Raw genomic sequence first — 27,759 nt, 5'->3', positions numbered from 1 at the left:
TACGTACTTATCTAAGATTTTATGATAAATCAAACTTAACATATTTTATTTCAACTGAGATGTTTCTTTATAAAAATGAAATAATCTATTATAAAAATGAAATAATCTACTATCTCCGAGAACCTGGAACTCCTTTGCGTTTTTCCACGTTTCGAATTTAGTAGATCGGATTATGAGGTTCGATATTATACAATGTGTGGGCTTGCGGCGGAATAACAATATTCTCCTGACGTCCTGTTCAAGCACTCAGCTTATGTCTCTGTTCAAGCACTCAAGAGCGCGCGTACTACGTTTGTGGAAACACATCTTTAAGATGCCTGCCCACTTAAATGGAGCAGAGCGTAGATGTATTTACATGATCAATCAGATTACTGATAGGCAAGCGCTCGCCTGCGGCTTCGTTCGGCAAAAATATAAATCCTCCATAGTCCTTATTCCATGGAAATTTAAAAAATCTGGTCTTATTCCTTGTCTACATTATACAGAGAACTTTGCAAAATTTCAGGTTTTAAATTAAAGGATTTTGGGCCAGGGTTTGATGAGCCAGTCAGTGAGTCGGGACTTTCCTTTTTAAATATTTAGATGACGCGAAAATTTTATCGCGTCTTCTTTCAATAATGCGATTGGTTGTAAGCTTCGCTTGTTCTGGGATGTTCCACGAGACGTCATTGCAAGTGCACAGCGGAGTGGTTCCTAACGAACTCCTGCACATAGGAGCCCTCCAGCAGGCCGAAGCGCCTGCTGAGCGGCTTGCTGTGCGTCCAGCGCGCCACCAGGTTCTGTATGGGCGCGGGCTCGTCCACCGGCACCATGTGCCCCGCGCCGCGGATCACCACCTCCGTCAAACGACCCCCTGTTTTGTGATACCTACAATAAATAAATGCCTGTTACATTCACACGGGCCAAAGGACTGGACGATACGAAAGGTGCGTTTCCATTGAAGCGGAGTGGATCGGAGACGTGTTCAATAGACAAATTAGATTATTGTTAGATGTCAATAAAATTATCTGATTGGTCGAAAACACATGTATTCGCTCCGTTTCAATGGAAACGCACCCTAATTGTTACACACAAATTTTCCTATTATATAAAATATTAGCAAACATACCCAGCAAGTCTGGCATTGAAGATATAAGGATATCTGGCAGCTTCCAGAAACTCCGAGGTTCCATTCCACTGCCACGTGCGGTAGTGCTCTGACGTGAACACGCACGGCAGCATCTGGTCCAGCTGACCACTACAACATACATAATTATTAAGGCTAGGGATGAAGATAGAAACAGGTTGAGAAGGCACCTCGTGAACATACCAAGACCAAATGTATACCGAACGGGGCGAGGTTGGTGGTTGGGTGGGAGTATGGCCACCACAGTAGAACATTACCCTCCTACTGAACTATGACGTAGTCAATGTGATAATTCTTCTGACACTAATACTCTGCCACTATTGGCTAAAATAGGTCAAGAATAGCGTCATATAAGCCAATAACACTTCGCATCACACTTTACACTATAATATTATAAAGGCGAAAGTTTGTGTGTATTGTGTGTATGTTTGTTACTCTTTCACGCAAAAACTACCGGACGGATTTGGTTGAAATTTAGATTGAAGATGGATTATACCCTGGATTAACATATAGGCTACTTTTTATCCCGGAAAGTTAAGGAGTTCTTACGGGATTTTTAAAAACCTATATCCACGCGAACGAAGTCGCTGGCATCAGCTAGTCATAACATAAAAAGTAGCGCAAAAAATCTCACCAATAAGCTAGAACTCGATAGTTATTTTCAAGAAGTTCTTCAAACAGTGACGTGGAGCTGCTGAGGAAATCCTTCGCCATAACATAGTTAACTGTTATGTTGATGAACGAGTACTCGATATCGCCGACGTGCAAAGCGCGCTTTATTTCCGTACTCTTGAGGTGGCTGGCGAAGCGACCGTAAGTCATCTCGTCCTTCAAGAAATTGTAGGCTTGCTTTTGATGTGTCAGGAACAACAAAATGGAGATTAGGCTGGTCCATTTCTGAAAAATGTATCAAGGATTGTTATCAAGAAAGAATTCCAATTGAGGAGTAGCAAAAGCTTTTTGTTTTCTCTCTCGTCTGGCTTTACAAAGATTAGCCAATGTCAAGTTTATAGTTATTTGTAACAAGTTAGTTAAACTATACAAGTATGGACCCCGTCTGTGCCGGCGCTCGCCGACACACGCACGGCACCCCCTTAGAGCGCTTTCCAGTCAGTTTTAACAAAAAAAAACACTCCAAAAAAGCAGAGCACGCCCGCCAGCCAACACCAACACAGACGAAGCCCCTAGCAAAAGCTTACATATACCATAAAATTACACTCTGCTTTAACACTATTGAATATTTTCGCTCACAAGACCTAACATTTTATAAAAGTCTGAGCCTTAGTGAAACTTTTGATTTGCTGGAAGTTGTCAAAAACGGTAAAGCAATTTTATGGTCATAATAACCTAGTAACAAATTTTTAAAACCCGAAGTTAGTGGAAAAGTGCCCTAACGCAGAAAGATCCTAAATATGGAGTGAACAAGAGGAATTTTGAATTTTGAACCGATACCGAGATATTTGCAAAAGGTCGTTTTTGCTTACCTATGACCCCGTGTAAATTTTTTGAGTGCACTCAGATTGATGGGCGCTTTTAACATTTCATTTAGACTTAGAATAACCACTATTCGTTTAGAACTATTCACTATTTAGAAATAACTCACGTTTTTCGCTCCGACACTATTTTTGTTGGCTATGTCCTGTTGGAAGGACGTCAGCAACGGATTCACTATTTCTATTTGCTCTCTATTGAGAAGACCGAAGTACAAAAAGGGATGTGTCACATTAGCTATCTCACTCGGGTCCACAAAAGCATTGCCTATTATTACACCCTGAAATAAATAAAAATATTAGCCTGACCTCCGCGTGATTCGTTAACTCAGTTTTTTTAAAAAAAAGAATATTAGCCATGTTAAATGACTAATATTCCCCTTTCCTCTCCAACTAAGCGTCAGGCTTGTGCTAGGAGTAGGTACGACAATAGTGCAAGTGCAACGGGCGGTATTTGAACCATCGACCTTTCGGTTTTCAGTCCACTCCTTTACCGGTTGAGCTATTGAGGCTCTAACGATGAATGATAGCCACTAAGCTCATTAGACATTTATTTTGAATCCATTGAAGGTTTTCTACTAAAAATCATTTTCATATCAATCAGTGAAGTAGCAATGTTGAAACAACCAATGTCAAATAAGCTCGGTGGCTGAATTTATCGTTGAACTCGAGTGTTATTTAATTTTGTTTTTAGGTCCAAAATTGACTTTGTTTTGTTTTCATCCTCAAATTCTATCAAAGTTGGTGAGATGTAAAATCTCATAATAAGTACCTCTAAGTTGATATCAGATTCCGGTAAATCCTTATGTTTGTGAATCTCCATGGCGAGGGCTGGCACATATTTTCCCGCGTAAGATTCCCCTGCGACGAATAACGGCGCCTTCCTGAGTTCCGGAAATATTTGCAGAAACTGGGATACTGCTTCGTATAAGTGCATGCCGTACTGGAAACAAGGTGAAACATCTTCATTTAAGTATTTAAACCTTTCAGAACTAAAGAAATACTCTGTTCTGTCTGTTTTTAATTAAAATTAGTCTGGCCATTCAGCCAAAGAGTATGTAATCACTTGATTCAGCGACGTAATGCAGCCAGCGTTCTGGGCACCCTGATTCGTTACAGTGACATTTTTGTTTTGTAATTTTTTTTTAATAATTTTAAAATTGTAGTTACAAAGTAATACTCTGTTCTTAAATAGCTCAGAAACTAAATTCTGGCAGAAGTTAAAAAAAAAAACAACTAAAAATCACTAATCACCTAATTTATCGCAACTTTACGTAATAAAAATTAATTGATTCACATTATTCAGCATCCAAAAACGAACTTGCTCTTGTTGATTCAGAGATCATGAATTGTGGTCTCTAGAAATCCATATTTTGACACAAAGGAAATGGATTGTAAGCATAAATTTACAAAACGATCTACTACGCGTGAGATCATAGTTACCGTGGCCATGTCCTTTACAAATCCATCGTGATGCTCAGTAAAACTGTAACCAGTTCCAACAGGATTGTCGATGAAGACGAGCGAATGGTTCTTCAACCACGTGTAAGGATTCTCTACGAAAACAGAATTTATTTAGAAAGAAACAAGATAATAGTATTTTGATACAGGAACTTGATAGTTTTCAAGCTAAAATTCCTTCCGGCCTCCTCTCCTTGAATTCCGGGGAACAAAATGAGGAAAAACAGATGAAGTGGGAGTACCATCATAGAAGATCACAGTATAATAATAATAATAATGTTCTTTATTTCAGGCAAAATGTACCCATATTATTACAGATTTATAAAAGTCATATATAAAAGCTTAGATCTAAATAAAATAAATAAGACATTGCAGCTAAGTACCAGCCAGACATGATTCTGGGTGAACGGAAAGTACTCTATAGGTTTTGATTCCCTTGACGGGTCTTGGCAGGCACGATAGACAGATGAAAAAGTGATCCTATAAGGGTTCTTTTTTCCGTAGGAACGGAATCCTAATAATCGTCATCGTAACCGTCACCGTCATCGTCACTTCGCTTCGGTCGGGCTTCCCCCGAACGCCTGAATTTTTAAAAATATAACTAACGTACATTATGATCAGGTGGGTTTCCTATACTATTAAATTATAACTGCCTCGTGCCTCCCATAAACATCTTTAGCAGCAGTTGAATTGTCAATACATTGCCGGCTCTTAGGAATGTTTATTTAACAGGGCTCTCTCCGTCACTCGTTTCATACAATCGTAGTTCCAATTTCATTTGAATATTAAGCAACCAAAGTCCGTGAAATTTTGCAGACATATTCTAGAAACTAATATGTGTGTTTTCTTCTTACTGTGTTGTTATCCTTATATGTGTTTTTGTGTGCAATAAAGAGTTTCTATCTATCTATCTATCTGTGTCTGTGGTGTTTTAGATTTTTCTAAAAATATGTAGTTTTAAAATTACAGGGGCTCAAAGATTTGTATGAAAATTTTTAAGACCACGTAACTTTGAAACCGAATATTTTAACAGAAATCTGGAAAACCACAGACATAGATATTAGTTTCTAGAATATATCTGCAAAATTTCATGGACTTTGGTTGCTTAATATTCAAATGAAATTGGAACTACGATTGTATGAAACGAGTGACGGAGAGAGCCCTCTTAAATAGACGCACATATTATTTTATTGCAAAAGAATTTGCTCAAACTTACCTTTTAAATTTCCAAAGGTATTAAATTTAAACGGCCCTATTTCATCGAACAGTCCAATCAAGCTGGACACACCAGGACCTCCTTGCAACCAAATAATCCAAGGTGTCTCATTCACATTTTTGTTCTGAACAGGAAAATACCAGAAGAATGTGTTGGAATTATAAGTTTTATTAACTGTCAGAAAGCCCGAATAACTTTCGTATCCTAGAAACACTTCTGGGTTGACCTTGCAAGCGTTCCGAGCTTCTTTGAGTCGCCCGCTTTCGATAAAAGGGGTAAGTATTAAAGCAGTGCCGTTATCCACTCTTTCGATGGTATCACAATGTATACTTTGTTCTGGATCGATTATTATATTATTATAGTCGTCATCTTCATCATTTGAATTTGTATGATCACAATTTTTTGATATATTTCTAATAGTGGTGGTTTCACTAATATTTTGATTTGGTATAGACCCGTTTATACGAATATCTTGACCATCATTCTTGACCTTTTCAGATGAGGTAATATTATACACTGGTAGTTCTATATGGATCTCTGGTTTAGTTGTGTCTTTAGGTATTATATCATTTGATATATCTATTACAGTAAGATCTTTATGAATATTATTGTCTTCAGGTTTTTTGGAATTCGTTATATTTTCCATATCTATTATATCATTTGAGATATCGTCATCTTTAGATAAAATTACCTTTCCTTGACTGTAATGAAAGAGAATATAATCGCTACGTTATATAGTGCAATTAACTAACTTCATAGATTAATAATAATTGCTTTAAATTAATTCATAGCTCATACGTTTAGAATTTAGTTTCAAATTGTCGAATAGGGGTGTAAATTATTTTATATAGAGTTAGAATAAGTACCTACGCACTGAGAAATTTCTCCGCGAGATTTTCACTGCTGTGACAAAAATTTTATCAAGCCGCACGCACCGTAGGTAATTAATTTACTTAAGTAGGTAAGTATATAAAATCGCGCGGTAAAATTTCGCAGTGCGGGCTTACCCTTAGCCAGATTGTAGGATTGACGTGGATTGGCCTTTTTAATTTTGATTGGAAATATATTTTACTTAGTAGTCTCGAACTAGAACTTTTGAAACTCAAAGTAAAGTTCGTTTTATTGATATTGATGTTTGCAGTTAATTCTATAGCCAAAGGTACGTTGGAAATATTTTTGGCACTTATTATGTATGTTTTGTAAAAACCAGCGCAAAACTTCGAAGTCAGAAGAATCAGAGAATGCAGTTTCATTATTAAGGCCACTTTACCAAATATGTTAAGCACATACAGAGATATTCAGTAACCAGTTAGTTAATAAAATTTAGTTAAAATGTGAGACTTACCAATTGACCAGTAAAACTAAAAACAATATCACAGTTTTAATCATCTTCAACGTTTTAATTAACACATTAATAAACAGTGTACAGATAAACTACGCAAAACACAATTTGTCGTACACGCAACAATGAAATATGCAATCTATTCTCATTCAAATATCATATTACGCGTTAATACACTTGATCCAACTGTGATGTACTTAGCCTATCAAGTTGAACTATATGAACTCTACACGTTTAATATATATTATGTGATACACTTGTTAACATTTTTATTCGATTCGTTTCAATGCCAGATTGCTTGATTACAAATTTAATTTTAAAACATAATAAATGACCAAAATAAAATAAGTATAGTAAACAAGCTAGCTTAGTGATTAAGAGCCTCTTCGGGAGGTACGTGGGTTCGATACCGGGGGTTCAATAAGTACCTACCTCTAATAACTTTGTAGAGTAACGGAGTAGACCTGTGCTTATTTTTATAATTTTCATGATAGTGTTTTTATCTACACTTCAAGGTAATCTCTAAATAATTTTTGAAATGTATTTAAAATACGGAACCCCTTAAAATTATTTTTGTATAATATATGTAGAAAATCTATCTATAAATATCATATTATGCTGTACCTGTCTTTAATATACTTAGTACCTAATTCATCATACGTGTGCCTAATTCTGTTGGTGGTTCCTATAAAATAAAAATGAACATGTCGATCCGTCCGTTTCGCCAACTAATATAATAAAATTCACATATTTAGGGTTTTGTGCATTCGAAAGAAAAAACGAAATCCTTAATATGATTACCTGTCTGCTCATTGGTCACAGCCGATTTGCTCTGAATCTTTCAGTAAATCTTGTAGATTATGTAACTGGTATAGATTTCAGTAAAATGCATAACATAACTTTAATATTTAATGGCGACCGTCCAGTGCAACGCACGGACACGTATCCACTGCAGGCCACACACTGCTGAATAGATCGATGCGATGGACACACGCTGTGTCCGTGCACAGCGTGTGTAGTCATGGATAGGCATTATGAATGAAATACGTGCATATTTCGCAACTTATGATAACCTTTTTTTTAGTATCATTAAAGTATTTTTAAATAAACAAAACACAGTAGGTACTCGTACTATATAGGCGATAAGAACTTACATTTAATTATAAAATTGGACTTAGTGCCACTTGGATTTCGTAGAGGTAAATCAAATCAATATATGTAAATACCAATACACAATATAATACAATTAACTATAATTATTAATAATCATAAAAATAAAATTATTTTATTTATTTATTTTTTCAATCTTTACATCTAGCATTACAGGTTTTCCTAATTCGCTAGTGATGTTTTGATTAACTAGGTACATACCCAGTAAAGTCTTTCATAAAATGACCCACAACATTGGCGAGCCTGGTTATTTCGGAGGATATTGTTTAGAAAGCCTTTTGAACTTTGTCTATTTTCTGTTTCTTTATATTTAGAAGCTCCCTTCATGATCTGCAAAGTGAAATTAATCTCTTGATATTTAAAGATATCATTAACACATGGTAGACAAGGGATAAGAGTTTCTAAGTACTAAGGTGGTTAAAAATAGAAAAACTTACTTACGCAAATGTCTTGCACATTTACAAAATTGGCAATAATTATTATGACCAACACACCCACTTGACACAATTTTTGATGATGACCAGATTATAATACACAAGTGAACACACACATACAGACAGACTAGTGTGCAAGGGCTCTATTAATTTAATCTATACGCCTAAATTCATAAAATCATACCTACTCACAATAATTTATTCAATTAATCAAGAGACTTTACCTGAACTGTTTCCATTTTGTATGGAGCTTTCATTTGTGCTTTTTTCAGTTTTTACAGAACTGCTCTGTTCTTCGTGGTCATCTATTTTGAGATCTCTCTATGACTTTGACTACTGTTTTTTTTCAATATTTTGTTTTCCAGGCTGTATACTTCTGCAATAAACAATATAAGTTATGGAAATCTTCTACGAAAATCGCTCAGATTCAGAGAATAATTTGAACGTGTTTGAAAAATTTATATAGTTTGAGAGCAGCGTAATGAGGAGCTGAATTAATTATATTAAGTTTATTTTATCAGTAAAACTTTTACTACCTAGATACTCACTTAGCTGACTTAATTACTTATACCCCAGTTATAAAGTTTTTTGTTTATATTATGTTCTTATAAGTAAGTAAAACAAAATAAATTAAATTAAGAACAGAAGTTATTCCCATAACCATAAAGTGATTATATTTTTTGAGCCGTGGAGGCCGTGGAGCGTGGACTAGACCACGTAATTTTTATTTGAAACTAGCCGATGCCCGCGACTTCGCCCGCGTGGATTTAGGTTTTCTGAAATCCCGTGGGAACTCTTTGATTTTCCGGGATAAAAAGTAGCCTATGTGCTAATCCAGGATATTATCTATCTCCATTCTAAATTTCAGCCAAATCCGTTCAGTAGTTTTTGCGTGAAGGAGTAACAAACATACACACACACACACACACACACTCACATACAAACTTTCGTCTTTATAATATTAGTGTGACAATATAGGTAGGATAGGTACTTAAAATAGCAGGAAAGTTTATCTTTTTTTGTTATGTACATGGACGTTTATGTAGTTCCATATTTCACCAACAGATGAAAAATAAAGATTGGCAAAATACTTCTAGAATTCAGTAAGTACCTACTCTTTATTCTGTATTTTTGTAAAAAGAACACTTTATCAATAACAATCTCAAATATATACCATCTAATAATAATATACGTGTATATAGAATTAAACTCACTTTTGTTCGTCGTTCATTAAAATTCGCATCACTAAAACACCGACCAGAAAAACAATAAAATCATAACCCTTCCTTTCGGCTTTGCCGTAGTCGGGTAAAAAACAAGAACATTCCATTTTCAAAATGTCACACAAAAGTACAGCTGACAAGTATATTTCTAGTTTCTACGTGCGGGTTTTTGCAGTTGAATTCAGTTTAAAGAAGCAGTGTTATTCTATTGCGTACCATTATTTTGTGCTATATCATAAGTGGTATTAACTAGTTCCCTAATTAATTCCTCAATCTACCGTCAGCAAGTCAGCAACACGTCAGCAATATTTGCTGTTTGTTTTGTTTTGTTATGAAAATTACAAGTTACAACTGAATTACGTTTCTTTTTAGGCAAAAGTCATTGCAAAATTATTGATTTTATAGTATCTTTTAATACATAAAGAAGTTGTATGCAGCATTTACCTTTAACAATGATGTTGGTGCGTACGTACTTTTCTTCTTGTTGGCAATAGTGTTTTCACTTTTGATTGAACTAATTCTATGTACTTCTATGCTAAAAACTGTGACCGTAAAACGAAACGTGGACTGAAATGAAAATGCGCGCGCAGGTGCGCTTTATTCAAACACTTCAGCACAGCGCAATTTTCCGTATTTTCTCTAAGCGCATTTCAAGCGCCTTTGTGGAAACGAGAAATTCTATCCATTTCTCTATAGATACTTCGTACTCACTCAGCGCTTTAATCGCTGAACTATTCAATTGCATAGGGTTATCACGGTAAATATTTACACCAAGCCTCGCAGCTAATAATTTATTATACGGCGAAATGAAGTAGCCCCTGAAAACTGAAATCAGAAGAGCTTTCAGAGCAAGATTTTTGATTTGTTCAAGTTAAATCTTTTATGGATTGGGGTTGAAAGTTGAAACTAAGTGAAGTGATATTGATTAAAATAACCCTATTGATATTACTGATTAGACTGAACTAAAAAGAATATAATATTGAGGGAATACGATGCTAGGACGGAAGAATAACATAAAATAAATAAATAAATAATTAGGTATATATCAAAGATGATTTTCGATAAGCTCAATTTTCGGAAAAGGGTAAGTGAAAAGCTTTTGTTCGATGTTGAGATCTACGACATTGTACGTGATTGTTTTTGTTGTTTTGTCGGGACGCTTTTTTGTCTCTCTGATTGTAAGTATAGGCTTACCTACTCTCATCCTCTCATCCAAGTATTAAGTTTTTTAAACTTGTCAGGTGAAATACATATATTTGGGTAATGTTTTGTTTGATTTTATGTGTACAAAATAAGAATTAACTGCGTAATAGGATAAGCATCAGGTAGTAACTTACCTATGTTTATTTAAAAACGGAAATCTTAATAATATGTCCATATATTTTTTAAACTAGATGATACCCGCGACATTACCTGTATAGATATGTACCTACTAGGTTTTCAAAAATCCCGCATAAACTGTTCAATTTTCAGGGTTAAAAAGTAAGCTTATTGAAGTCGTTTAAATTTTTTCTTCCACAATTTTTGGTGGCCCACTGTACTAAAATTTGCTATGCCTAGTTAAAAACCTACTGTTTACTAAGCTATTACATTGATCGCGAGCAATTTACTCTTATCCATTGAAGAGTAACTGTTCTCCATCTCATCAGATATGGCGAGTTCAGTTTGGCGAGATACAAAATGTTAAAGACAGGTAAAATTAGTGTGAATAAATAAATAAAAATAAAAAAAAAAGATCTTCACCTTTATATGGAACCACCTGCAAACTATATATACCCTTTCAAACAAAAAGTAAATCGGTTTAGGCATCTTTGAGTAATCGGGGAACATACATAAAAAAAAAGATCCCGATGAATTGAAAACCTACTCCTTTTTTGAAGTCGGTTAAAAATGGGCAGTTTTTCTGTCTATAAATGTTGCTTGATTACCAAGAAAACACTTTAATTACAAACTTAACAGTAAAAGGGTACGACCACTTAATTAGCTATAAACCATGAAATAGCTTTCTGTTTCGCATTAACAACAGTAAGGACAATGAATTTTATTTTCCAATTTCTGTGAAAGGTGTTTTCACTACTACGTTGTACAAGGTAAGTAAGTAGTTTCTATTTTTGGTGTGGGTTTTGAGTAGGTAAATTAGCAAGCAACTCTTCCAACTTAGCAAACACACTTCCTTCTTAGATAACATTATCACTTACCACATACGAAAAATGCTACCAAAAAAAAAAGCTAAAATGTTACCAAATAAAAAAAATAGCGGTCGTATTATCCTGACATTGGATCCAGAAAAAAAATCCTGACTTCGACGTAGGCTGCATAGTCCGCCACGCAACATTTTGGAGAACTCTCAGGCATGCAGTTTTCCTCGCGATGTTTTCCCTCGCCGTTAAAGCAAGTGATACCTTCTTATGTACAAGCGCATAGGTATAACTCCGAAAAGTTAGAAGTGCGTGCCCGGGGTCGAACCCCGACCTCCCGAAAACGAGATCGACGTGACACACCGCTTCATTATGATAATTATAAAACCAGCCAAGTGCAAGTCAGACTCGCGCACCGAGGGTTCCGTACTTGGGTATTTTTCCCGATATTTTGCACGATAAATCATAAACTAAATGATGCATAAAAAGAAATAAAAATCTGTTTTAGAATGTACAGGTAAAGCCTTTTCATATGATACTCCACTTGGTATAGTTTATCTCACTTTGAAAATTAAAAATACCTACTAATTTATATTTGTTCATGGACACATTTTAATTTTTTTTTGTGATATAACCACAAATTCACAGTTTTCGGTTTTTTTCTTTACTTGTGCTGTAAGACCTTCCTACGTGCCAAATTTCATAGTTCTAGATCTAGTTCAATGGGAAATACCCTGTAGGTTTTCTCGACAGACACGACAGACGGACAGGCGGACAGACGGACAGACGGACAGACAGACAGACAAACAACAAAACTGATCCTATAAGGGTTCCGTTTTTCCTTTTGAGGTAGGAACTCTAAAAAGGGGGCACGATCCTAAGCAATGAGAAATACGACCGGCAGAGAGAGTTAACTACGGAAATTGCCCGAATGACGGAATCAGATATCGTTTATTTACACTTGGTCGCTAGCCTGAATCCACGGCCCACGGCAATCGGTTACTTCGCCGAAATGTTAGCATAAGAATTCCGCCATTAGAGTAAAAAAAAAGTGGCCCAAACAACACCCCAATGTATTGGTAGAGCCATGGCTCAAGTTCTATGTGCTAAGGACAACCCTCGAACTTGTTATTGTGTGTAGTTAAGGCCGCGTGCATATTAGAGATCTGTCTATGGCACACACGCAATTTATTTCATTCATGTAAGCACGCTTAGTAGATCCCAGTTTGTCAATTAACTATACCTACTTACGGCATCGTGATTTCTAAATAAATGAGCTTTCTTAATGAAAATCCTTAAAAACAAATAATATAAGTATTAGATATGCGAGAAGATATAGGAGGAAATAATTTAATATTCGAAACGAGCAACCGTCGAGTTTCTTGCTGATTCTTCTCGGTAGGAAAGGTACCGAATCAGTGATAGATTCACATGACTCCTTTAAATAAAAAAATCTTTCAATTTTCGATATTAGATACTAACTATATTACATGTATAATGTACATATATTTATATTCAAAAGTAAATAAAATTTGATTTTAATAGACATGTGTGAATTGAGATAGTGTTTCTATCCAGTAACATGACCCCAATTTACTTAATTTTAAAAATACCTTCAAATACAATATCAAAACATCCACTTAGTACAACAGGTAATTTTCTATCGGTATTTCACATTTAGTAGATGCTTTGCATTAAAAAATGCATCATGAATTCATGAACTTTGATGAGTCAAATCAGCAAATGCTTAATTATTAGGCATTTCAGGTCAGTAAATCATGCTTAAATTAATTATGCTTGGTGATTGGGAAAATTCTGCAGAAATTAGTCTCTAGACGTTAAACACGACCTAAAAGGTCCAATATCAAAGTAAATTTTTTTTTTAAATTTAAGATCCATATAGTTTGCAGCGCATCTGAGTGGCCTATAACTATAAAACTTGCTCTTAGGTGATAATTGTACTGAATTAGTAAATGTCAAAAAAGATTAAGTACTTATCACATAACTTACGTCGCACAACTAATATGCGGGCGCCCTAAGTTTTTCTTTACCGAGCATTGAGTAGTAAAGTGGGCAAGTAGGTATTTGGTGGAGGCACCGGCCGGACGCGTTCGGAAAATTCTGCGAGAAAACCCGTTAATTCAGCGCTTCAGTTTTCCCATTAACCTAAGTCTTAATAGTGCTGCTGATACTATAAGTGATATGGTTTAAAGACCTTGTAAAATGTGAATGAAAAAATGGAAATAAAAGTTGACGTGGTGAGCGATTTTTACAATTTTTGTACCCATTGATGACCTATACCAAGTGCAGGCTGTGAGCGGTGATATTAAAAGTGGGAGGTCCAGATTTCGGGCAGAGGACTTTTAAAAATATGCTTACAGAATTACTTATTTCTAGATTTCGACCTACCAAGTGCAGCGGTGATTTTATGAGTGGGGGTTCCCGGTTTCGATTTCCGGCAGAGGATTTTTAAATATATTATTTACTTATTTTAATATTTCTATTATTATACGTTACTAATTATTATAACTACTTATAAGTATACATAATCGATCGAAAAAGTGTAAAGCAAACAAAAAGGCGGTAAACCTGACTATAACTGCATGGATGGTTTTTAAAAATCCCGTAGAAATTTTCTAAGACAAAAGAAGTCTATGTCATTCTCCGGATCGACAATATGCATGCAAAAATGTATTCGAATCCGTTGCTTCATTGTGGCGTGATTGAAGAACCAACTAGCAAACACACTTTTGCATATACAATATTACGTTTTTATGACCGCCACCCGCCACCAGGTGATTATTTTTGCACTTTGTAAGTACTAAAGAGACCGCCCGCACCAATGCTATGCTGTTTTTTAGTTGTTTACTTAGTTGCCCTTGAATATTTCGATCAATTCGAAGTAATTAAAGTACCTAGCCCTACTCTGGAAAAGCGGAAACTCAATAGAGTTTTTTAAATAGGTTTTGATAAATGTTTTGTCGTTACTCGCATCGATTTATATTACTGCGTATTGTACGTATTACAAATTCCTAAAAGGCCGGCAAGGCATTGGCGGTTTCTCTGGTGCTGCAAAACTTAACTTTTATCCCGGAAAATCAAAGAGATCCCGTTGGATTTTTCCACGAGGACGACGTTGCGGGCATCATCCGTATTGAATTTTTGAAAAGTGGAACCGCCTCAAATGCTGTAGAAAATATTATATGTATGTTTGTATATTTTGTAATACTCCACTGATATTGTAGATTTCTCTTAAATTTATAGATCATTATCTATCACCTAAGAGCAAGTTTTATAGGTATAGGCCACTCAGATGTGCAGCAATCTATGGATCTTAAATTTTAAAAAATTTCACTTTGATATTGGACCTTTTTGATCTTTAAACAGTCAACTTTCAACAGACGTTAAACAGTCCAGAGACTAATTTCTGCAGAATTTTCCTCAGGGAATTAAGAGACTAATTATAGTGAATCTACTTAATAGCTAAGTCTTTCACGCAATTAAGCGCTTAGCTTGAATACTCGATGGCTGTAGAGCACGCGATTCCAGAACTACGAAAATAACGGTTTTGTTTATTTGTTGATGCAATTACTACTACATCAAGATAGGGGAAAATGCGATACGTAGTGCATGTGCGGAAACACGCCTGTTTGGATTATGGTACAGCCCAGGTACAATCCTAATGCGTGTTCATCATTTCTCACATTGCTGAGGGACGTGACCCTTTTCCTTTAAGGTGATAGCCTTTTTTTTTTTTTTTCAACATGCAAGTTATGCCTTAACTGCAATCGCACCTGGTGGTAAGTGATGATACAGTCGAAGAAGTAGGGTGGTAACTAGCCACGGCCAGAGCCTGCCACCAGCCAAAAGATAGCCTAGCAATTAGATGAAAAAATGAAAAACCGGCCAAGTGCGAGTAGGACTCGCGCACCTCTGGTACTCCAAATGTTTATGGGCGGCGGTACAATCACTTAACATCAGGTGAACCACCTACTCATTTGCTCGCTTATTTTATTTAAAAAAAGGTGCTTTTTATCCCTGAAAATCAAAGAGTTCCCACGGAAATTTTAAAAACCCGTACTCGAAGGAAGTCGCGGGCGTCATAGTAGGTACATGATATGTCTAACCTAGTGATTAGCTATTTAGCTAATAAGTAAGCGCGCACACCCTGTCCTTCGGAGCTAGCCTAGCTGTAAGTAATTAATTTACTTAAGATCCGCTAATAGATCATTTTTTGTGTGAAGAACAATTTATCAAACTACGGACCAGTTGCACATTTAACGGTTAGTCACTAAACGGTTAAGCTCTTAACAGAAGTGTTTAGTCATCATCATCATCATCATCAACTCATCACTAGCTCACTACAGAGCACGGGTCTCCTATCAGAATGAAATAGGTTTGGCTATACTCTACCACTCTAGCCAAGTGAAGATTGGCAGATTTCATAGATACCTAGAGATGTTTTCCTTCAACGTTGAAACACAAGAGGTAGAGAAGCGCGTTATTCGAAAAAGTCGTGATAGCTTAGTGGTTAAGACGCCGCGGCCTCCTAGTCGAGAGGTCCGGGGTTCGATCCATTTTTTCCGTTGGCCGTGGAAACCTATTATGGAGTCTTGACGCTAAAAAATTTTTTACGAAACATTTCAATACGTCACCTAGTGCTAGAATAGCTGGCTCACTTTAAGGGGCATGAGACCGGCCTGCCCGCGAAATTCAAATTTAATTTGGTTTTTCGCAATTTGTAAACTAATACGACAACGTAGGCTTATGGTTATTTTATTTGCGACATTGGCAATATCATCCTCACAGGTTTATATTATAAAAATCTTTACTTGAAAAGGTCCAGTTTAAGAAATAAATTAAAGTATCGACTATTCTCACAAATTAGTCAGTCTCACAAATTCGTCCACAAATTCAGAGTCACTCAGCGAGCTATAGAGAGAGCTGTTACGAGTTTCCCGGTGCGATAAGATCTGAAATGAGGAGATCCGCAGGAGAACCAAGGTCACTGGCATAGCCCAAATTATTAGCAAGCTGAAGTGGCAGTGGGCGGGCCATGCCTGTCGTAGAGGTGATGGCCGTTGGAGCCGGAAAGTCTTTGAGTGTAAACCGCGTACAAACAAGCGTAGTGTGGGACGCCCTTCAGCACGATGGACTGACGATATAAAGTGGCTGGCGGGAAGTGACTGGATGAGGAAGGCTGTGGACCGGGTGTGGTGGCGCTCTTTAGGGAAGGCCTATGCCCAACAGTAGACGTCCACGGGCTGATGATGATGATGATGATGACAAATAGTACTTAGCGTAAAAAGATCAAATTGAGGTAAGTATATCGGATGTACTGAGGCAGGTACGTGTGAGCAAGGCCGCCCATTAACCTCCGATGCGTGTGATTTGAATACCGAGCGGGTGCCGGCAGCGCAGCGCTTTCCTATTGCGATAAACAATGCTCGGTATGACTCGCGGAGGCGGAAAATTAAAACGCTACATTTGTGGCTAAGTGGCTTTTACCCGATTACGAGAAACAACAAATTACCTACGTGTCAGAACTCAGAAAACGCATAAAGTAGGGTACCGTAGTCAAAAGTTCCGTAGGCTGTGTTATCCAGTTATACTCATAAATACACAAATAATAGGTATAGAGATTTCATGATTTTTTTTTTTACACATATAAAAAGAAAAGTTATGACTTTTCCTAAAAATGCTTCTGTAAGAACTAGAAAATGCATTATTCTCAAGTCTAACCATGCCACAGACTATAATATCTAAATGTGACCTAATCGTACGATAGAGATTAATATGGCCACTGAGACGGTTTATGATATTTTTATAGAAGTCGTAACTCCATATACGATGTCCATTGTCCACGCCTTCAGTTTTGATATCAAATGGCAATGGAATGTTTAAATTACAAATTTAGTTTTGAGGATTGAAAACGTAATAGGTATAATTAGAATAATCTCCTGCAGAGTTACCTAGTTCTTCTACAGGTAGAAAATAAGAATATAATAAGATAGGTTAGTAGATAATATTTAATCACGATATACACACCTTTGCGTCATAATATATCTAAGGGAGTGATGAGATTTTTTTTTTTGTGTTTTCAGCACACAGTCCATCCGTCGTCAAGCAAAGCGCAACCAGCCTGTATCGCCCAAGGACCTTACAACTCATGGGGTACCCCAGACTCTACGCCCAAACATGCTAGGTAAACATATTTTGTCTCTCGAAGTTCCTGGACTGCAAAATACCTGTAGATTACCAGCTAATATGTCTAGACTATAGTGGCTTCCAAATTTTGATCGGTTTGTCCCGAAATTTTAATCAGATCCAGTAATGTTTTGAAGTAAATTTTTCGACATGTATCCACTTATACGGGCTGTCCTGGTTTAGGGGCCAGGACTCCATGAATCTCGAATGTAAATTTGATTGATCAATTTTCATTTCATTTCATTTATTTATTTTTTCATTGCAGCATAGCAAAAACAAGCTCCAATATTGAAGTATATATAAAAGATGACATTGAACAAAACAGAAAGTAAGTAAACTTTACCAACATCAAAAGAAATAAACTTATAATTTTATTATTGTATAGCTCAACGTACAGGAAACCGACCGAAAAAGGTCGGTGGTTCCTATCGCACTATCGTCATACTCATTCCATGCTTGCTTGCGAAGCTCCTAGCACAAGCTTAGTGACTTATCCATACTCCATTCTTAATATTATAAATGAAAAAGTGTGTCTGTCTGTCTGCTACCTTTTCACGGCACAACAGTTAAACCGATTTTGATGAAATTTGGTACACAGTTAGCTTACACCCCGGGAAAAAACATAGGCTAGTTTTATCCCGGAAATCAAAGAGTCCCCACAGGATTTTAAATAACCAAAATCCACGCGGATGAAGTCGAGGGCACTATCTAGTTTGCTAATAATTACAGAAAGTAAGCAGTATAAAAATTCACTTTTTTTATTCTAGGTCCGTAATACCGCCTCAAAGAGTCAGGCTATTGAGTGCAAATCAAAAATGTGTAGTGAAGGACACAGATACAATACAGGAGTTTGTGACGGAGCTAGAGGATCTCAACGAAATAAAACCCAAGGAGATTGCAGCAAAAGAGTAAAAGTGTTTTCTGTTATTACTTACTACCTATACTAAAAGCACATATAACTTTATATTTTACTAGCAGGTAGCCGGAGTACGTGCTACTGCGCTAAAAAGAACGAACCCATCTTCGCATTATTGCCTTTCTAATGAAACCGGTTTAGGGCACATCGGTTGGATGGTTTCAAAGACTATAACGGACATGGGTAGAAATATTTTATGTGTTTTACAATATGTTAAGGAAAGAGCCATGGAACGCACCATACTTGAAATAAAACCAGCAAATCACGTAAGGATTTCTGCTAAAACGCGAGTAGCCGACGTTGGCCTTGCAGTCTCTTTTCTTAAAAGTTAAATGGAACTGGGCAGGTCATGTGTGCTGTTTTTTTATGGGAAAAAACTGCTTCTTTCTGGATTCCCCAAAATCATCAACGCCACCGTTGTAGACAGATGGCGTGATCATGAATTAAATTACAGTTACGTGGCCTGACGAGGCATAAAATAGGGAATGGTGGAAAAATCGGAGGGAGGCCTTTGTCCAGACGTGGGATAGTACAGGCTAATTTAGATTAGATTGGATATATTAAGGATTTCTCGGAAGGAATTCTCGGATTACTCATAATATGGGTTACTCACATAGCCAAAATAAAGCTGAACGTAGTTTTGAAATGTATTATACAAATACTGTAACCCACGGCATCTTCGCCCTTCCATTTACCCATCAGTCACAATATTTTTTTGGAGCCTCAATAGCTCAACGGTTAAGGAGCGGACTGAATTCCGAAAGGTCGGCGGTTCAAACCCCACCCGTTGCACTAGCTATTATCGTACCTAATGAGTTAGTCATGAATCATAATTAACATGTCTAGTAAAAAATTGCCATTAAAATATTTGCAAAACAGTTATCCATATGTAATACGAAAAATTATTATTCACAGGACTGCAGATATAATAGAGGAAATTGAAGAGATAGTGGAAACTCCTCAAAGTCCGGTACCGTCTTCTCCAGCGCGGGATAAATGCAAGCGTTTCAGATTGCCAACATGCTGTGACCCATCCGTTACCATAGATCCGCAAGGTAAGAGCTTTGGGCTTACTAGGGGTCCATTAGTCAATAGATTCTGCATCAGTCAATTCCATCAATTGTTACGAGACATTTCACCGCGTACGCACAACAGACGGAAACGTTTAAGTGCGGAAACCAGCCCAGAGAGATTTCACCGCGTTTAATAGCCTCATCGGGTGACAGAAGGGCTGGCTCATTTTTTGCGCAACGGATCAGCCTGGCTGTCCAACGCGGGAATGCAGCCAGTATTCTTGGCACCATTCCACGCGGGCATGATTTGTATAGTAATTAGATAAGGCTAGCTTTAAGTTTTATTGTAATATTTTCATTGTTACTGATGTATTTATATTAATAGGTCATCAGCACTGCACTAATAGGTTAAAATTAAATGCAATTTATTGGTCTCCCCTGGACATCAATTAATACACAAAGAGATCGTAAACGTTTGATTAAAACACCATTATGGTACGAGAAAACCTCATAAACGACCACTTTTGCCTTAATGATCTAAGTGTATTAAGGCAAAAGTACGGTACTTTAAAATCTTCTCGATAGGAACGGCATTCCGAACCAGCGCTTGGCAATTGAAAAGCACTTGTAAAAGTTTAATTGAATAAAAATACTTTGAATTTGATTTTGAATTTTAAAACGATTACGCTACAAGAGATTCGTTCAGTCATAAAGTTCGGTAAGAAATTCAAAGAAAAGCTTTAACATCCCTAAGCTTTATACCTGACACCTAATTAGTACTTGATTTGTTGATAACCTATTAGGTAGGTACATATTATATAGGAACCGCAGTTTCGGCATCTTAGGAGCAAACCCTTTCATCTATAAATAAATTAATCACACTCATATTATAAAGGTGAAAGTTTGTGTGTATGTGTTTGTGTGTGTATGTATGTTTGTTACTCCTTCAAGCAAAAACTACTTAACGGATTTGGCTGGGAATGGAGATAGATAATATCCTGGATTAGCACATAGGCTACTTTTTATCCCAGAAAATCAAAGTGTTCCCGCGGGATTTTGAAAAACGTAAATCCACGCGGACCAAGGCGCGGGCATCAGCTAGTATTTAAATAAACGCATCGTCCATTTATTAAGAACAATGCGTCAAACTACAATTTGGACAAACTACATAAAGGACCATATAGGTATTAGAAAAAAATGTACCTACTATTTAGAGCTCTATATAATTTCTTTATCAGGTAGAGGCTACATAACTTGGTTGCTCCTGGTAACTTGCTGCTACAGCTACAATGCTTGGTGCATCGCTCTTCGCGCCACATTCCCTTACCAGACTCCTCAAAATACGCCAATGTGGATGACGGCAGACTACTTCTGCGACATCATATACGTGCTGGACGTGGTGTTTGTGAAGCCGAGGCTCATGTTCCTGCATGATGGGTTCTGGGTGGACGATCCGGCGGAAACCAGGAAGAATTATAGGAAGAAACTTCAATATAAGGTAAGGTAAAATTTAAACTTAAAACAAGTGTAAATTAAAAATTTATAACACCCCCGACAAGTGTAGGTTACAGTAACTAGAAAAGAGCTGATAACTTTCAAACGGCTGAACCGATTTTCTTGGATAGCTAAGAACACTCTCGGTCAAGCCCACCTTTCAAACAAAAAAAAAACTAAATTAAAATCGGTTCATTCGCTTAGGAGCTACGATGCCACAGACAGATACACAGATACACACGTCAAACTTATAACACCCCTCTTTTTGGGTCGGGGGTTAAAAAAATATTTTCGGAGTTTCCACTGACATTTGCCTCCGTATACAGTATAAGTATGATATTTTTTATTGCTGAAAATTATCCCGAGTACCGATCGATTGGCAGTCTCGAATCTCGATTGAACGGAACACTTTTTGTTAATCGAAAAAATTCCACAAATGTTTATCAATTTAGTTAACGGCATAGCAATGGCAATCAGCACTACCCTTGCATTTGAAACTAATTAACCGAATTTTTAACGTGCAGTTCTTTTTTTTTTTTCAGTTCGACTTGATATCGCTTTTGCCACTGGAAATATTGTATTTCTATTTCGGCACCCAAAAAGTGATCTTGCGGTTCCCAAGACTACTGAAATTGCAGACATTTTGGGAGTTCCATCAAGCTATGGACCGAGTTCTGTCTTCTCCGTACGTGGTAAGTTTTAAGTATATCTTTATTTTTATTTACAGAGGTAATTTATTCTTCTGAAACTCTCCACGGCCACTCCATAGTATTTTCCCTATGGTTCCACAATGGAACACATTTATTTAGAGGGAATAGGTACATAAAAAGCAAAACAGTTTTTGTGACTTGCTCCAATTGACTACCACTGGCTTTTGATCACTACGATACTCAAATAGATTAAAAAGCTAAATTTTCCCGCTTTCTTTAGATTCTTCCAGGATGTATTCAAATACAAGTGTAAATTAAAAATTTATAACACCCCCGACAAGTGAAGGTAACTAGAAAAAAGCTGATAACTTTCAAACGGCTGAACCGATTTTCTTGGATTATAGCTAAGAACACTCTCGATCAAGCCACCTTCAAACAAAAAAAAAAAAAAATTAAAATCGGTTCATTAGTTTAGGAGCTACATGCCACAGACAGATACACAGATACACACGTCAAACTTATAACACCCCTCTTTTTGGGTCGGGGGTTAAAAACAGTGACTCTTGTGTCCTTAGCAAAGGCATTTTAACTTTAATCGTGTAAATGAACTAAGCATTTCCATTAAAAGGGCATTTTTATAGGTTCGTATCGGCAAGATGTTGTTCTACATCTTCTACCTGATACATCTAAACGCGTGCGCGTACTACGCCATGAGCGATCATATCGGACTTGGCTCCAATGGCTGGGTGTACGACAACCAAGGGAACGCTTACATCCGCTGTTTCTACTTTGCTACTAAAACCGCTACATCCATTGGTAAGTAGAGATAATTCGTACTGAAAGTTTGACAAATCTGGCTACTTAATACGAGGAAGCAGCTAAAACCTTGCAAAAACTTTTAAGAGTACCCTAAACCATTGAAAATTACAACGGAACAGTACAAGTGAACTAGACAGATCAAAATTCTTTATCTTGGTTTACAGATCAATTATATTTATTAGTCAACAATGATTGCGATGATAACCGGAATGCAATAAAATATCCTGAAATTCTTCTAATACTTTTTAACCGACTTCCAAAAAAGGAGGAGTTTCTCAATTCGTTGGAATCTTTTTTTTTTTGTGGGTGCCCAATATAGATTTTTAGGGTAAAATATCTGAGTAGAAGTATTGGAACCTGATATTAATGTACTTACAGGCAAGAATCCAAAACCCGAGAACATGAAAGAGTACTTGTACATGACCGCTGCTTGGCTGATGGGCGTGTTTGTCTTCGCCTTACTAATTGGTCAGATACGGGACATCATAGCCACGGCTACCAGGGCTAGGGTGAGTTATAATTAAAAAATATCACTAATTTTATATGGGTACCTACGTATTAGCAAGCAAAAAAGTGCTGTTTTTGAACATTTTTAGTATCAGAGAAACTGTCAAAATGTAGCCGTATTTTGCCGCGGTCTTGCGCCGCCTGAATCCAGCGACTCCATGCCACTTTTCTTTTTTTAAATTTTATAATCTAGAGCTTGGCTGCAATCAGACCTGCTAGCAAGTGATGATGCAGCCTAAGATGGAGCACGCTTGCCTAGAAGTTGCCTATTCATTCTTGACTTGAAGGTACCCATGTTAAAAGTGGGAGGGAAAACTGGTGCTGGGGGGGCGTTTCGATTGATATCGTCTGTCCACCTATTGAGAGGTCTTTCAACGTTGCGCTTACCTGTGTGAGGTCGCCATTCAACACCTTGAGACCTTAACGTCTATGAGTTTTCAAACTATGTCACTTCAGCTGCACAACCCGTTGAACTGTGCTGTTACTCTAGTCCCTCTACGAATGCATTCATTTTTGATCGCGTAGAGAAACTCCGAGCATAGCTCTTTCCATCGCCCGCTGAGTGACTCTGAGCTTTAGTATTTATTTGGTAACTAGTTTATGCCCGCGACTTAGTCCGCGTGCAGGATTACATAAATTTCAAACTCCTATTTCGCCCCCTTAGTGGTTGAATTTTCAAAAATCCTTTCTTAGCGGATGCCTACGTCATAATAGCTAACTGAATGCCAAATTTCAGCCCGGTCCGTCCAGTAATTTGAGCTGTTGATAGTCAGCTTTCGCTTTTATACATATTTTTTTCAAAGAATATTAGCCATGCTAATCATAACTAATACTCCCCTTTCCCCTCCAATTAAGCGTAAAGCTTGTGCCAGGAGTGGGTACGACAATAGTGCAACGGGTGGGGTTTCAACCACCAACCTTTCGGAATTCAGTCCGCTCCTTAACCATTGAACTATCGAGGCTTATTTAGATTGTATTCTTGCTCCAGACGGAATACCGCAAGACAGTGGATGGATGTACCCGCTACCTCCGCAAACTGAACATGCCGGTATCTCTACAGCGCCGCGTCACGTGCTGGTTCAGCTATACTTGGACACAGCAACGATGCTTCGGTAGATGAAATTTTTCAAGATTACCTATTTTGACAAGCTTACTCTTGTACTAGGGCAGTTACATTCGTATTGTAAATTTGCAGATGAATCGAAAATACTAAACTCGCTACCTTCCAACATGAAGCGAGATGTAGCTCTTGAGGTCCACATAACGACTTTGAGCAAAGTAAGTGTATATCATCATTTCAGCCTGTGGTAGATCCTGTAAGCCTATTCCAATGTGCCATCACACCTCATCAATCATCCTAGTTCTCTGCCTTCTTCATTCAGTCACTTTCCGCCATCGTCTGTCTCACACTTGGCCAGTTTTTTTAACTTAAGACCCTTAAACCCTTGTTAGGTGCAACTGTTTCGCGACTGCTCGGCGTCCCTCCTGCGAGATTTGGTCCTGCAACTGCGGCCCGTGTCGTGTCTGCCGGGGGACGTGGTGGTGCGGCGCGGGGACGTCGGCCATGAGATGTACATCGTCAAGTGCGGGGAGTGCTATGTAACAAACTATCACTGCTTATTTTTATAATTTTTATGATAGTGAATTTTATCTAACCTTCAAAGTAATCTCGAAAGGAACTTCGATAACTGCAAAGTGTCGCTACTAGATAGCATTAACAGTCGCTTCAGTACTGAATGAACCTACAATCTACATACTATCACAAATTTCGTCGCTAGCAGTTAGCGATACAGTGGCTTAGCAGTCAGAGCGTCGCGGAGCGAACCCAGTAGACGCAGGTTCGAATCCTGCCGGTTCCGCAATTTTTGATATATTATATCGTAGTTATTTAAAAATTATTTATCACTACTTAAGTGTGTTTCTTTGTTGGTTTGTTGGCTTGTCCTTCAATCATGTCGCAACGGAGAAACGGGTTGTCGTGATTTTTTGCATGGGTAAAGATCTGGAGAGTGACATAGGAAAATGAATGAGTTCTCACGGGATTTTCAAAAACCTAAATCCACGCGGATAAAGTCGCGGGCATCATCTAACGTAGATGCATATGAACTGCTCACTGTCGCGAATTGAAAATTGCTGCATCATTACTTGCGAGCAAGTCTGATTGCAGCTAGGCGCTATAAATTAAAGAAAAGGAGTGTACGAAAGTAAAGTGTACGAAAATCGGTACAAACCACTTATTTACTGAATTGGATAAAAATATCCCATGACTCCTGAAGATTTTCAGGAGGTAGATATAAAATATTCAGAGGGTTGCTTATGTCAGTCCTGCCCCATGTGCCAGTAATTTAGGCACTTCTTTTAGTCTTGTAGATCAAACGTGTCGCCCTTTGCGCCTTGTAATATAATCGTAGCTTTAATTTCGTTCTTCTTATTACTAGGTACTTTCACCGGATGAGAGGGAAGTATTGGCGACTCTCGGTGAAGGATCAGTGTTCGGAGAAATCAGCCTCCTGGGCATCGACGGCTTGCGGCGGCGGACTGCTACTGTAAGGTAAATTGCTGATTCAATTAGTAGTATAATCACACAGTCTCCTTAAACGCTTTTTCAGCAACTCGATTATGAAAAATCACTGACACTTTAGAAATAGTTCCCATATTTGTTTTATTTTATTTTTATTCAACAATTCAAAATTACAAGTTATCCTTCAAGGGCTGGGCAGTCAACTGCGATTTCACCTGGTGGTAAGTGATGATACAGTCTAAAGTGGAAGCAGGCTATAACTTAGAAGGGATATGACAGCCCCCTAGCGGTCATCAGTTTAGTTTATTTGAACTCTTCTGGGGTATTGCTTTTGTTTTATTTGGGGGAATACAATAATCCCTTAATGGGCATCAAAACATTTTTTTTAACTTTTGCAGCGTAATTTTTTTTATAAAAACTTCTATATTTATAGATCTCGCGGATACTCGAGCCTCTTCGCACTATCGCGAAACGACCTCGACGCTGCACTCAAATACCACAAAGAGGCCGCGAACATTCTACGCCTTCGAGCTGACCAGATCATCAGAGAGAACGCCGCGAGGCAAGTCAAGCAGAAGCTAGAGAGGGAACAGAGCAGGAAGTATAGCGGGGACTCCACTGTGAGGAGGAGGAAGAGTGCCGTCAGTGGAGATAGTAGCAGCACTGCGGAGGGAAAGAAGCTGCGATCAGCGAGTTCCCAATCTCGAAGGAAGTTATCTGCTGTTTCGGAAGATAAGGTATGTAATAATTTAAATTTATTATTCAAGTAACTTTATTAAGAGATAAGAAGAATACAAAATTATCTTATCTGGAATATAGTAAAGAGGATAGCACAACAGACAGAAACGTTTAAGTGCGGGAACCAGCCCAGAGAGAAGAAGATAGTAAAGAGGTATTAAGTATTAATAAGAGAGGGAATAGAGCAGGAAATATAGTGAGAAGTTTTCTGTTAGGAGGAGAAAGAGTGCCGTCAGTGGAGATAGTAACAGAACTGTGGAGTCGGTCGGCGAGTTCCCAGTTTCGAAAAACCGCTTTTTGCTAGTTGAGGGGCTAATCTGGAAGGGGTATAGGATTTTTATTTTACCCATACCTCTTTGGTTTCTACAACGTTAAGCCGCTTGGCGGCACATCTTTTGCCGGTAGGGTGATAACTAACCACGGCCAAAGGCTCCCACCAGAAATTATAAAATTCCAAATTTCCCCTGCGGGGCATCGAACCCGGGACCTCTCGCTTATAAGACCACATCGATAACCACTGCGCCATACTCTGAGCTTTCTTATCCTTAATTCTTTAAGTTAAATTAAGTTCTTTTCTCCAGCCTTGTCCTTCCATCGGATCCGCCGACAGGTCTGCACTACCGACGATCGTACTCTCTAGCGCGAGCGAGTAAAATGCTTCGTATATTAAATAACGTAACCAAAGATTTTATATTGTAATCATTCCTTTTTGTATACCAATCATCTATATGTACCTAATATATTAGTATTTATGTAATATTTATCTATTTTATTATAAGCCCATTCGCTGTTTACAAAAAAATCAATGTGGTATTTACATGATATTATTGTAATTTGTACTTAGATAATAATACTTAATATAATTTATACCTGCCTAGATAACAATTTTCAAGAAAAATATATTTTATATTTTCGTTAATTGTATATTTATATTTATTAAACAGATATAAATGCTTGTAAGTATATAAAAAGTATAAAAAGAAAAGTTAAAAAAAAATATTGTCCGTTTCTCGAAGCTCAATTCTCGAATTGGAAATTTATTTTCCATATATTATAATCCGATTTTACTAGCATTAAGCATATGTGTCTATTTACCAACATACAAGATTTATAATTGTCGTATAAATGTGGTTAAAACTACGGTCACACCTGCGCATCATGTACGCGGGATATGGGACGCGATGCGGGAGCGTCCACAACGCGAATCTATAGATACGTGCGACTTTTATAGGTGCGTAGGTGTGCATGGCACTATTAGGTGCATGAGACATGTCTACTTTGTCGTTATAATTTA

The 27,759-nt window shown here is 37.4% G+C and overlaps 2 protein-coding genes across 7 annotated transcripts; one reads left to right on the top strand and one right to left on the bottom strand.

The window, feature by feature from the left end:
* LOC123866011 (venom serine carboxypeptidase-like) lies at nt 1–9,768 on the bottom strand. 3 transcript variants are annotated; one of them, XM_045907314.1, is made up of 10 exons: nt 9,454–9,768; nt 8,464–8,615; nt 8,007–8,135; nt 5,294–5,994; nt 4,060–4,172; nt 3,389–3,559; nt 2,730–2,897; nt 1,761–2,023; nt 1,109–1,237; nt 1–867 (listed from the first exon to the last, which is right to left on the bottom strand). In XM_045907314.1, exons 3-10 carry the CDS (start codon nt 8,021–8,023, stop codon nt 666–668), a joined length of 1,764 nt encoding a protein of 587 aa, XP_045763270.1. In that variant the 5' UTR covers nt 8,024–8,135; nt 8,464–8,615; nt 9,454–9,768; the 3' UTR covers nt 1–665. The 3 variants fall into 3 exon arrangements, with proteins under 3 accessions (XP_045763270.1, XP_045763279.1, XP_045763262.1); XM_045907323.1 differs by having other exon boundaries at nt 9,679–9,756; XM_045907306.1 differs by lacking the exons at nt 8,007–8,135; nt 8,464–8,615; nt 9,454–9,768 and adding an exon at nt 6,639–7,219.
* Nucleotides 9,769–10,113: 345 nt separating this feature from the next.
* Nucleotides 10,114–27,258, top strand: LOC123865991 (cyclic nucleotide-gated cation channel beta-1-like). 4 transcript variants are annotated; one of them, XM_045907252.1, is made up of 15 exons: nt 10,115–10,546; nt 17,705–17,805; nt 18,073–18,135; nt 18,575–18,715; nt 19,639–19,778; nt 20,975–21,234; nt 21,773–21,922; nt 22,522–22,696; nt 23,078–23,208; nt 24,195–24,318; nt 24,402–24,484; nt 24,659–24,805; nt 25,645–25,757; nt 26,161–26,464; nt 27,047–27,258. In XM_045907252.1, the coding sequence occupies exons 1-15, from the start codon at nt 10,514–10,516 to the stop codon at nt 27,116–27,118; spliced, it is 2,037 nt and encodes a 678-aa protein (XP_045763208.1). In that variant the 5' UTR covers nt 10,115–10,513; the 3' UTR covers nt 27,119–27,258. The 4 variants fall into 4 exon arrangements, with proteins under 4 accessions (XP_045763225.1, XP_045763208.1, XP_045763235.1 ...); XM_045907260.1 differs by lacking the exon at nt 10,115–10,546 and adding an exon at nt 13,576–13,858; XM_045907269.1 differs by lacking the exon at nt 18,073–18,135 and having other exon boundaries at nt 10,114–10,546.
* The last annotated feature ends 501 nt before the right edge of the window (nt 27,259–27,759 follow it).

The sequence above is a fragment of the Maniola jurtina genome, chromosome 1 (genome assembly GCF_905333055.1).
Source record: "Maniola jurtina chromosome 1, ilManJurt1.1, whole genome shotgun sequence".
Lineage (NCBI taxonomy): Eukaryota > Metazoa > Arthropoda > Insecta > Lepidoptera > Nymphalidae > Maniola > Maniola jurtina.
Note: the sequence above shows the minus strand (reverse complement) of the source record. Positions and strands in the feature narration are given on the sequence as shown.

Coding starts and splice junctions, on each gene's coding strand:
- LOC123866011 (XM_045907306.1), bottom strand. CDS start 6,682: ATGATTAAAACTGTGATATTGTTTTTAGTTTTACTGGTCAATTG. Junction 3,560..4,059: donor TTGTAAAGGACATGGCCACG/GTAACTATGATC, acceptor CCTTGTTTCCAG/TACGGCATGCACTTATACGA. Junction 2,898..3,388: donor AATCTGATATCAACTTAGAG/GTACTTATTATG, acceptor TATTTATTTCAG/GGTGTAATAATAGGCAATGC.
- LOC123865991 (XM_045907252.1), top strand. CDS start 10,514: ATGATTTTCGATAAGCTCAATTTTCGGAAAAGG. Junction 17,806..18,072: donor TCTACGCCCAAACATGCTAG/GTAAACATATTT, acceptor TTTTCATTGCAG/CATAGCAAAAACAAGCTCCA. Junction 25,758..26,160: donor CGGCGGACTGCTACTGTAAG/GTAAATTGCTGA, acceptor CTATATTTATAG/ATCTCGCGGATACTCGAGCC.